Source organism: Melanotaenia boesemani, chromosome 12 (genome assembly GCF_017639745.1).
Source record: "Melanotaenia boesemani isolate fMelBoe1 chromosome 12, fMelBoe1.pri, whole genome shotgun sequence".
NCBI classification, from domain to species: domain Eukaryota; kingdom Metazoa; phylum Chordata; class Actinopteri; order Atheriniformes; family Melanotaeniidae; genus Melanotaenia; species Melanotaenia boesemani.
The window spans coordinates 21,667,024-21,679,855 of record NC_055693.1 but is presented as its reverse complement, the minus strand read 5'-3'; the positions used below and the strand labels follow the sequence as shown (position 1 = coordinate 21,679,855).

General features: G+C 37.4%; 1 protein-coding gene across 1 annotated transcript in view; it reads left to right on the top strand.

Moving 5' to 3' along the window:
* Window positions 1–10,667, top strand: part of cps1 (carbamoyl-phosphate synthase 1, mitochondrial) — a 70,500-nt gene extending 59,833 nt beyond the window's left edge. Inside the window, exons 34-38 of the mRNA XM_042002751.1 lie at window positions 64–162; window positions 2,147–2,206; window positions 3,151–3,263; window positions 9,471–9,600; window positions 9,698–10,667. Coding sequence (XP_041858685.1) covers window positions 64–162; window positions 2,147–2,206; window positions 3,151–3,263; window positions 9,471–9,600; window positions 9,698–9,811 — 516 coding nt within the window. The 3' untranslated portion in view covers window positions 9,812–10,667. The remainder of the gene's footprint in view (window positions 1–63; window positions 163–2,146; window positions 2,207–3,150; window positions 3,264–9,470; window positions 9,601–9,697) is intronic.
* Window positions 10,668–12,832: the final 2,165 nt, after the last annotated feature.

The window sequence follows — 12,832 nt, the reverse complement described above, 5'->3', positions numbered from 1 at the left end:
TTTGTTGTTAATTGTCACAAATCATTTGAAGAATCATTATTTCTCATTCTTGTTTGATTACAGGTGGCTTGTTTTGGACGAAACATTTATTCAGCTTTCCTGAAGGCTATGCTCTCCACAGGCTTTAAGCTACCACAGAAGGGCATCCTGATTGGGATTCAGGTAAGACTACAGCCATCTGGATGTCCACTTCCCTCCTGTTCCTTTTTTTCCTTTTGGTGTGTTCTGCCCACAAGACATCATCTGCAAGGTGCATATTGAACAGGTGGTCCAAATCTTTTAGGCAATCAGCTCCTTACAGTGCTACCCTGGCACCTCCTCAAGTTTCAGAAAATCTAAATTTATGTGTGTCTTAAAACTAAGACTTGCAATTTATAAATGCAGTTTGCAGAACTGAAGATGCCACTGAACCCTTATTGCTGACTTAACGCTATTATTGCTTTAATTTGAGAACTACCTCAGAAATAACACTTTAGAGCATTAAGACCAAAACCATTTTCCCATCACCTAAATGGTTTAATCAAAATGAGAATTTGGATTAACTTACTTCATCTTCCAATCCTCAGTCACAAAGAGAAAAACATTTAAGCCTTTTTATTGTACTGTGGTCTTACCTAATATAACCTTAATTGCCTATAAGACTGTTATCACCCTGCCTTGCAAAACAGCAAAGTTGTTACCTCATTACCTATATAAGGGAAACAGGTAATTTGTAAGGAAGATGTGGGGATCACATACACACTATAGTCTGGTTGGCAGGGTGCAAGGCTTTAAGCTGACAGATTAGAACATGTGCAAACTTCGAAATACTTTGCTTTAGCTCACGTCTTTGTAAGACTTACGCTTCATCCTCTCCCTAACTGCAGTGCACCTATAGTAGGTAGCTTCCTATTCACTGTTTTAGGTATGCTAATAGTGCATTAATATGCCAGAGCTCTTTACATTCAAACAAATCACTGGTTGCAGGCAATGATAAGGACCCGGGCAGGTACCTTTGTTTTATGCCCCTCTCCCTTGGTTCCTGTTATGTTGTGTCTGACATGACAGTAACAGAAATAAAAGTAATTACATTTTATTATACAGTCATTGTTACATCACAGTTACATCCACGAGTAAGAAAAAGGTGTATAAGAATAAATAAAACAAATTTTGACAATAGAAGTATAGCAAACTTGTTGCACCTGCTACTTGTGGTGGTGGGAGCCATATTTAAAGCTCCCAGATGTCAGGTGCCTGTTCTTGAATTAACCTAACTTAGATGTGAAAGATCCTTGGTTGCTATTCACCTGTGCACCACATCAAATTGCACCACTTTGGTAACCACAAATGAGTGTCAGATCAGCTGCCTGAATGTAGCTGAACAAATCTAAAGTAAAAACGACTGATGGCTACAATCTTATCAGGGATGAACCAATGTCAATATTTAATTCTGGAAATGCAAGTGGATTAAATTTTTTTGTTACAGATTTGATTTTCCAACTAGCTCATTGCTCATTCAAAGACCTGATTAAAAACAAACATTGTAGCAGATTGATTTTCATTTCTTCAAGTCATGTGTAGTTTTATACAATTCATATAACCTCAAAAAAATACAAAAATGAATGAATAAAAATTAATAAAAACAAAAGTGCAAAAGTTAGTTAGCAAATTCCAACATGTTTATAACTATATTACAACAAAGAGTTAAAGATGCATTTTACTTTAATGCAAGCTGTCACATACCATTAAAAAGACATTAACACACTTGTCATTTTAAACACACTGATTTTGCATTTCTTTGCTAAGTCAACATAGAAACACAAGAACGTTATTGTAGCAAGTGAGGAAAACAAGGAGAAAATGTGGCTAAGTATGAAAATGGGGCAAAGCTCAGTAGGTTTACTATAAAGTCTACTTGGACAAGTTACAACAGAGAACAATGTTGTGTTGGAATATCTTTTAATTCTTTATATTCTTTTGAAAACAACCAGTGATTGCAACTAGTATGGAATATTATTCACTGTATTATGTAACTTTACTTGGAGGAGGAGACTATGAAAAAAAGGCGTTAAAACAAACTTGGGATGAGAATCAATGGACAGAAACATCTGTTGGTTGTTTTCAAATGTTTACGTAATTTGGTTTATGAAAAATCTTGTTTTTCCAGCAATCATTCAGACCAAACTTCCTAGCTACAGCACACCAGCTGAAAGAGGAAGGTTTTAAGGTGAGTATTGAAAGTTTGTCTGTTCCAAACTGTTGTGTATTTTCTGGCTCGTGATGCCATTGTGTGGGGTATTTTGTAGAAGCAGGTGAAATAGTTTGTGATGGCATTTTGCTGTTTATTGGCCTTGATAACATTCTGTAGTTTTGTGAAGCCATCATCTGGTTAACAACTTCTCCTCTCTTCTCTGTGCCATACTGTTGTTTCTTCTTTGGTGTCCTTGGTGTCTTCATAGTTGTTTCAGTGATATGATGACTTCATCACATGAAGATCTTCCCCTCTGCATCATACTATTTTGTAGTGAATAACTTTAAGCTTATGATGTGACAAAAATACTTTCAGGTAAAAGAAGAGCTCTGGACATCAGCTTTATGTATAAAAAATGGTTTATTACAAAAAGTGACATCTTAAACAGATCTCTGCAGAAGATCTGGAGCCAGAACAAAGACCTGGAAACCAGATGTGGGCTGTGGTCTTATATACTCTTTAGACAAAGACATTCCTGAATCCTACATCCTCCAATCACATCCAGACCATTTGACTACATATAGGATGTATGTGTGCTTAGGACATATGTTTGTGTGTGAGTCCCGTCTCTAAGACAAAAAACCTTATATGGTAAAACCTTGAGTGTGTCTCATGAACTGCTATGTTTAGATACTCCTAGAAGCCTAGAAGCCTGTCTAAGGCAAATAGAAGTCTACTTACAGCTGCAATGACGTATAGTCCTGATCTATGTAATTTTAATTCTTTCTAATTATGAAATGTTGAGAATAAGACACTTCAAAACACTGCAAACCAAACATCGTATAAAAAAGGCCAACATATTTTACTCTAATTGTTTAAAACCCTAGATGATGAAAACGTTTAAAGGCTTTTCTCTGCTTAATTATTATATTTTTTTTGCATCTTTAATGCATTGTAATGCTGCTTACTTTGCCATCCAGCTCTACGCCACTGAAGCCACCTCTGCCTGGTTATGTGCCAACGAAGTACCTGCCATTCCAGTAGCCTGGCCCACTGGAAAAGACAGAAACTCTACCTTGCCCAGTATAAAAAGGTTGGTGAAAGTAAAGTTGTGATTCATTAGAGTAAAAATTTGGATACTCTAATTAGCATAGGATACTGCAGTAAGATCTAAAGTCATATCCCCTTCATCATCTCTATAAGATGTGGACAAGATCAAAGAGGACTTAACCCACTCTGATGCCCAGACTCTGATTCACAGACTGGGAAAACAAATGCTTGAATAGGGAGAATGAGGAAATTCTTATCTCAGAGCAAAATAAAGTCATGTTTGAGCATAACCAAAAATGAGCCATGATCACCCAAAGGGCAAAAATCTGAATCAGACATACTTTATTAATCCCAGACTGGGAAATTTCAGTTTTTTTTTCTCAGAGAAAATATGATTTATATTTTTACATGAAAAATAAACTATTTTAAAAATGTATTGAGGTAGCATTTTTCAAAGGTTTTTGACTGCTGAATTTAAAATGAAATTGATTTAATTCCTTAATGCCATTGTTAAAAATAATCTGGGATTTAATGCCATTGCTCAGTTTTGCTTAGGCCATGTTCAAAGAGCAGCAATAGAAAAGAGCCCTGATTCTACCAACCTATATTCGAACCACTACTACCACACCACTAAAACCATTTGAAATATTAGTTGCTGTAATAATTTATAAGTTGCTGTAATAATGTATTAGTAGCGGTCTGGCTCTGTTCAAGGATCTTCCTACCTTTTAACATGCAAACATAGAAAGCCTCAGGCTGGGAAAAGAGTAGCAAAGACCCCTGAAAACAACCATGCCAGGTAAAATGTCTGTCCTTCCAGGTACATAAAAGGAAGGGCACAGCTCTGAGAAAAGCAGCAAAGACCATTAAAAGATTGCTGTAGGCAATCTTTTAATATTATAGCAAAAGCACTACAACTACCATTCCAAACTATCATGTCTTTTCATACACTCAACATCTTCCTCACTACAGACCTCTTTATTTTCCTCCTGAAGTATTTCATTATAGCCACTTATTGAATCCCAGTCCTCTATGCTTTGGTAATTCCTGTTAGACTGTTTTCTCAGCCTGTCCTTAGGGATACTTACAATACCATGAAATCAGTAAAGGTATTTAAAGGGAAATATCAACATTTTAAACTGTTTTGATCACCATCCATTGCCTCATGATAATCTGGTTCATTAAAGGACCTTAGGAAATTATAGGTTTACTGTGGATGAACATCAGCATATTAGACATGTCTAAAACTAGTGACACCTCAAATGCAGGCTTTCAAGCATATCCCCATCTCGGATAAGAAAGATTAAGTGTACCCTTAACCCTGTCTTTGTGAAGGTATTTTTATTGAAAAATGAGATTTTTCATAGTAGAAAAAGCAAGAATACTCATCACTCCAGCATATACTTACCTGTACATTGCACATTTGCAGGCACAACATTCAGGGCTCAAAAATATAAGAAGGAAATATGACACACAAAGAAAAAGACATTTGATAATGTTATCAATTAAACTTTGTTTCTTCACATATAGAAGTATTGCTTGTGCTTTTGTTAAGTTTCAAATATTGCACACTGCTTTAAGTTTGCAAATCAGTGAGATTTATGGCTGGTGTGTAACCAGTGTTAATCTGGTTGTTTTTAAACTCATGAGTTCTTGGACTAACTTGGCCAATCCCATGTATTTATCAATGCCCTGATGATGTCATTCAAGGGATTAAAACAACCAACAACCACACATGAACCTGAATCAAACAGTACAATGATTTGTATTGGTTTTGTGTATTTTACCAATCTACAGTATTCTTCTGAAATGCTATTCCTGGAAATTATTAAAATGCTGTTTTACAATATTATAAATCTGTGATGTCTCAGCTATCAAAGCTACAATCTCAAATAATAATTTAGCATTAATCTTGTATCCTACCTCTCTCCGGACAGTATAAGTCAGTCCAATCAGATGTTGGCTCTTATCACTTGCTCTGTCCTTTTCCTCTCTTCGTCCAATAAGATCTTATTTGCGTTTTTTTGATTAATTCACCATGGTGCACGTCGAAACGACCGGTGTATTGATATCCAGTTGCGGGCATTTAAAGTGAAACTCCGCTGTAGTGTGATGCTCCAGGCTGAAATAAAGTTGCAAAGCACAGTTTCTCACCCTTGGGATGTTACTGGGCAATGACCAGGAATGTCAATGTGCCATCACACTGAGTCATAAACACATCTTTTGAAGGTCAGAAAGTTACATGGTACTACTTTAAGACCCCCTATTCCCTGACATTATATCAAACAGCAACTGCAGATTAATGAAGGTAATACGTTTCTTCAGGGCTAAATACTGTTTAGTGGTATGATACTGAAGTATTGAAGTATTCCTCGCTTGCACAACTACAGAACCAAACAACATACAGATCATTTTCAGTTTGTGTGTCAATCAACTTGTACAGAATGATTAAGTGAACAACCAGAGTGAGTTGATTCATGAAACAAAATGTCATGTATACCAATATAGCCTACCCCGTGCTTTCTCATAGCTCAGGTGTTTGCTTGTCTTTTTCCTCTCTATTTGGATACAATTTCTTTTAGCTTGTGCTACAAAATGAAGTATCTGGGTGACTTTGGTCCGCATCATTAGAGCCAAAGTGAAAGGGAAAATAGCTTCAGGGCATTTATTAATTTTAATCATCATTCACTGGTTACCTTCAGAGCTATCATTTTGTGCTGAGCAGGTAATGTACACTCAGCTAGTATACTGGAAACTTGCTAACATTGTAAGGGCCATTGGGACATATGTGCATGTAATGTTTCAGCAGACTGAACCCACAGCAATTCAGATACCTCAGAACTGGTGAGATATGATCTTATTTCAACTTAAGCTGGTGTTTAATAAAACAGTAAAGGCAGGCTCTAGTGCAGGGTTGTCAATCGTATGGCCCGCGGGCCAGATCAGGCCCACAAACGGGTTTAATCCGGCCCGCGAGATGATTTTGTAAAGTATAAAAACGAGCTGCAATTTTTCAATAACAGAAACTGCTGTTCCAATTTAGTCCACTGGATGGCGCAATAGCAATTGTGTTAAGCAAGCAAACTGGTAATACCGGGGCAGAGCAAGTAGGTCAAGCAAGCGCAGCCAGTCCGAATGAGCTACTTTGTTTTGCCTGCAATATTTATTTGGCTTCTACTTTTAACATGTGCTTTGGCACGCTCATTGCCCCAATATGTCCCTGTCAAAAAAAAGAAAAGTGGACGCAGAGTGCAGAGTGTTACAAGAAAAATGGTCATCCTCCTATTTATTCACGGAATTAATGGGAAAGCAGTATGCTTGGTGTGTTCACAGCATGTTGCAGTACTGAAAGAATATAACCTTCGTCGCCACTATGTGAGTCTTCATGCCGACAAATATGACAATTTTCAAGGACAGTGGAGAAGAGAGAAGGTGAACGAACTGTTGGCGGGTCTGAAGAAACAGCAGTCTGTGTTTACTCAAAGCCGAGACATCAGTGACGCTGCTGTGAAAGCTAGCTACCTCATTGCTAATGAAATTGCAGTGGCTTCAAAACCATTTAGTGAGGGTGAATTTGTAAAAACATGCATGATGAAGGCAGCAGAGATTGTGTGCCCTGAAAAGCTCCAGGCTTTTGCAAATATTAGCCTGACAAGAAACACAGTTGCAGACAGGATTTCCGATCTTTCAGTGGATTTGGACAGCCAGTTGAAGCAAAAAGTCATTTAATGCGTTTTCAGTTACAATTGATGAAAGCACAGACATTACAGATGTTGCACATCTGGCCATTTTCATCCGCGGAGTTGATGACACATTGACCTTCACCGAGGAGTTCGTGGAGTTGGTGCCGATGACAGATACAACGACAGCATCTGATATTTTCACCACACTTGTTGGCGCACTGGACAGGGTTGGAGTGGACTGGCCCTGCGCTGTCAGCGTGGCTACAGATGGTGCGCCCTCAAAAAGGCAGGCATTGTGACAAAGTTCAGAGAGAAAGTGCAATCTGCAAATGGAGGACGTGATTTTTGGACTTTTCATTGTATTTTGCACCAGGAGGCTTTGTGTTGTAAGTCACTAAAGATGAATAACGTCACGAAGGTGGTCATCCAAACTGTTAATTTCATCTGATCCAGAAGCCTGAGTCACCGTCAGTTTGACAGCCTTCTCAGAAAGCAAGACCACATCTATGGCCTGCCATACCACACTGAGGTAAGCTGGTTAAGCCGAGGTGCTGTGTTGAGGCTTTTCTTTGATTTACGAGAAGAAGTTGAACAGTTCATAGAAGAAAAGGGCAAACCAGTGTTAGAATTTCGTTCTGCAGAATGGATGCAGGACCTTGCATTTATGGTGGATATTACAGAGCACCTGAATAACTTGAACAAACAGCTGCAAGGGCGTAACAAAGTTGTCATGCAGTATTATGATAGCATACGTTCTTTCAAGTTGAAGCTGTCATTGTGGGAGACGTAACTCGCCCTTGGTGATGCAGCTCACTTCCCCTGTCTGAAAAAGTGCGCGACCCGACATGTGGCAGACATGAAGCTGTTCAAAGATAAAATAACAGGACTGTTACGGGAGTTTGAGCAACTCTTCCAGATTTTTGGTGAACTGGAGAAAGACTTGAAAGTTTTTTGCTCGCCATTCACCGTGAATCCCTCTAATCTGCCCGTCAGCATCCAACTAGAAATAATAGACTTGCAGTGCAACTCGAATTTGAAGGGCAAATTTCCCACAGGTGGCTTGGACACATCTTATCAGAATCTCTTGCCAGGTTACCCGAACTTGACAGCCCTCGCTGCAAAAATGTTGTGCATGTTTGGAACCACATATCTTTGTGAGCAAGTTTTCTCTATAATGAGCATAAATAAAACAAAACTGCGCTCAAGGGCTCACGCACAAACACTTATGTTACATCCTGAAGTTGGCTGCCACTCAGAATGTGACACCTGATATTAATGCACTGGTAAAAGCTAAAAGATGCCGGGTATCAGGAGTCAAATAAACTATGCAACCCCACTTAAAGTGCTGCATGAGACACCCTGATATAATTCTGTGATCTGTAATATACTTCTGTGAATCACTGAGGCATTGTGTGATTGTGTGTTCTTTGTCCTCAGAATTTACAAATAACCTGAGGTGTTTTATGATTAATAGTGATGTTGTGCTTGTACTATTTTGGACACACTGTCCTCAGGCTCCAGCTTTGTTTTATGTTGATCGTATTAAACAGTGAAAACAATCTGAAGTTGTTGTTTTTAAATTATATATATATATACATATATATATATATATATATATATATATATATATATGTATATATATATATATATATATATACCATGATTTTACCAGTCCGGCCCACTTAGGAATAGATTTTCCTCCATGTGGCCCCTGAGCTAAAATGAGTTTGACATCCCTGCTCTAGTGGCTGCTTTTCTGTGGAAGTGAGAAAAACAGGAGAGTATCTTTGAGTGATTTTAGTTGGAGAAATTCAGTAGTTTTGGCATTTACCAGTGGGTATGTTAAGATCCGTCCAGGATAATACTCCAGATAGTCAGAGGTGACATGAGAGCTGGAATACAATGTGGGTTTTAACAGAACTCAATACTTTAACACAATCAGGCAATCTCTAAGGTTCACCCAGACAAAACAAACTTAGTCCAGAATCCTTTATCCAATCCAAAAAACAGTTCTAAGTCCAACAAAAACAGGTGAGCTCAAGATGAGACAGGCATATACTACAAGGATGCGGCAGGAAGTTTCAGGAATCCAAGGAGGTAAAAACAGGTCACACACAAAAGGTCCAGAAAACACTAAGCGTGGCTAGATATGCACAGGAAAAAACTCTGGCAGTGGAAAGACTGCTGCTTTAATAGAGAGCAGCACAGATGGGGAGAATCAGCAATCTGTGCTGAAGACAAGAGGCAGATTGGAAAGTCTCATTTCAGTCCAAGACCATGACATGAGCATCCAAGGGGCTTAAAGCAACTTAAACAGTGGTGGGAAACCCTGGTCCTCGAGGGCCACAGTCCCGCAAGTTTTCCATGTTTTCCCTACTCCACCACACTTGATTAAAATCAAATAGATCCAACAGCCTATAAATTTTTGCACTGTGACTCATTCATTTGAAATCAGATGTGTGGTAGCATTGAAACATGAAAAAAACCTGCAGGATGAGACCCAAGGATCCCCCAACAGTAAACTAAAAAATACAGTCACTTGACACTGTTTTTGCATATTTTGATAGATTGATCAGAGAGGGCCATATTGACCTGGTGGTCAACCTACCCAATAACAACACACGCCACCTGAAAGATAACTTCCTCATACGGAGAATGGCTGTTGACCACGGTGTTCCCCTCATTACCAATTACCAGGTCAGTTAACAGGTTGCCACTTCTGAAGAAACATGTTAACATTTAGTCGTCGTTTGAAAGGATTCATTCATTCATTCATTTTGTTCATGTTTGTTAGGTGGTGAAGCTGTTTGCTGAAGCTATTCGTTACGCAGGTGAGCTTGACACTACCAGCCTCTTCCACTACCGACAGAAAGAAAGTCAGCCAAGAGGAGCCAGTCAGGAGGGATAAAGCTTCAGTCCCCGTTTTGACTGTCCCCTTGATTTCAGTTGTAAAACACGAGGAGGTACAATTTTCCAGGACTCACCAAAGCCAAAATACATAAAAATATTTGGTGAAAAACCAATGTATTATCTTTAAGGGCATTAATTACACAATTAAAATTTTGTTAAGTGAAAAAATTACCAATGCATTGCATGATTACTTGCAAGTTTTTCAATCTTTTAAACTTTTGGATGCAATGTGTTTAAATGCAATCAAGAAAAGGTTCTTAAAATGATTTAAATCTGTGCAAGTGTTTTAAGTTGGTTGTGAACTGAATGTTAAACCGACCTTTCTCAAATGTCAAAGATCAAACAATGAATTTTAGAAAAACATCGTCAATAATTCAAAAAGTCAAGTGATAGACTGGATTATAATAAAAATCAGCCAAATAAATATTTCACAATATGACAGTTTAAAATGATGACAACCTATTGTATTGAAATAGGTAATGAACCACTAGTAAACACATAAATATTTATAGTCAAACCATCTTACCAATCTAGAAACAGCTAATAATATGGATTAATGGAATTTCATGCAATGGAACATTTTAACCTACAAAGTACTGTAGATATGGTCGCTGTAAGAAAGATATGTTTTTCCTTTTATTTTGAAGTGGGCATATATAGGGTACTTATGAGCAGCTAGATAGCTGTTGGCCTGCTTGGTTTAGAGAGGAGCCACACCATTTCGATGTACCACAGTGCAACAGCATTTTAATAGATGCTAGACAGCAATATATTTACTCTACAGTGTTACATCTTGTTGCTGTTTCTGTTAATATTTGTATCCTATCAATCCACTTAACCATGACAAAGTCTTAACATGCTTCGTGTAATAACGTTTGAATGTGTTCAATATACAGTAGTTTTTAATTAAAATCTGATTACTTCCTCTCTTAGTCTTCTTTAAAACAGTCCATTCACACACAACATGTCTGGATCGGAACACAAGATGGCTCGCATTTTTGACACCAGAAAATTAACGTTTGAATGATTAATCCAAAAACAATACCATCTCAATCTTTTTCCTTAATGTCAATGGCAAAGAACAAGAATTGGTAAGATCTGATAAATAGACAACTACAGTAACAAACAGATGTGATAGCATTTCCATTAACCCTAGAATTGCGCAAAACCTAAATAACACAATAAAAAATTAGTAATGGAAATACCTAAATTTTGAAAATTGCATAAGCTTTTCAAGAAAGACTATATGTGAGTGTTTGGGGCATGTTGGGCGGTTGGAAAAAACTTTATAGTGATGCATTACCGCCGCCAAACGGTGTCTGAAACTGATGTTGGCTCACGGGAGTAAACTCTGAACCTAAAAGTGTTTATTAGTGTAGGAACTGACTAACAACCATGGCAATGCAAAGCACGCATGAAAGTATATAGCAAAAGTGTAATGGAAATATTTATTTTACACTTCACATCACCGGACATGACCAGATCACATAACCAACTCATTGCATGTAAAGATGGCGTGGTATGTATGGACGGAGGAGGAGACAGAACCGTCATCTTTGATACCAAACAACAGCGAAATGCAGAGTTTTACGAGGAATTATAAATATGCATCCTCTCATGGGACGAGATTATGGGAGAATTACAGCTTATACACTAAACATTATTAAATGGAAACACCTGCAAATCACAACTGTACTTTGTTGAAATTTTAGAAATATCACTTTCATTTTGTAAAAAACTAATGGAAATTCAGCGTGTATTTACACTGAGTTACAATTATGCATCACATATCGTTGCTGTCCATCCTATGCCCAAAATTCATGATTTTCTTTTTCCTTCATAAATCAGTACTATTGGTCACCCTTTATGTCTGTCTGTAGTTTTACAAATATTTAACCAAAGATATATGATGTAAAACACAATACCAAGTTTGATGACATTATGTTTATTATTACAAAAACCATACAGTTTGATTCATTTTTTGAAAAATAACAGTTTTGGACATAGGAGGTTTGCGCCCGTCAGCAGCGATGTGCAAAGTTTATGTTAATCTGTTGTGATACAAGTTCTGAAGATGACCATCTAAAAGCACATATTAGATACCTAATCATAGTTTTTTTTAATTATTATTCCATATATTTTCATGGTTATGTATCCACAGTTTTTTTTTTCAGGATGAAAGTACTATGAATATAGAGATTCTTGTTTTCACTTTAACTTTCCCAGCTACAATGTGCTGGTTGATTACCAACCAGCACATTACTACATTACAGTGTTGCTTATTTTGCATTACATTAAAAATTATACAGCTCATGCTGGGCATGTGGCTGCTTCAGAATCAGTCTCTTCACCAACCAAATGATTGGTGCATCTCTGACTGAATGTCACAAAATATTTTTCATAAGGGCAGTCATCAAATATAATTGCCCTTTGACACATTAATAAATTAGCTAATAACTTAGCTAGCACATACATTTGCTTTTACAAAAAACAGTTTAAAAGTTTTTTAAAGAACAATTGTATATATTTCAGGAGATTTCTTTCAAGATTTGTCTTTTCTTTTATGGATTTGTGGATATTACTCATTTATCTCCATTCTTTATTTAAAAGAAGAGATGTGGTTATTTGTCTATAACGCTAAACGACATCATTAATTGACATTCCCCTGAAAAGTTAGTTTTCCATCATGTGTATGAATGAAAACGCCATCAGTGTATAAAATAAATAAATTGGAATGATATTCTTAAAATTGTGAACAACACCATAGAAATGGCATTAACTGGCACTTACCTTCGCATTCTGTGCAGTACTGGATTCTAAATTCATTGCCACATTCACCACAACAATAAACCTATTCACGCTTACAAGTACAGGTAAAACTTTTTGGACTGCCTCAGCTGCATCAACCACTGATGGAAGCTTCCAGGTCATCTCCTACACAGTGGATCAGACTGTTGGGAGCAGGGATGCTCATTACTGGAATAAACTAGAAATTGATTTAATCTCTTCCCAGGTAACA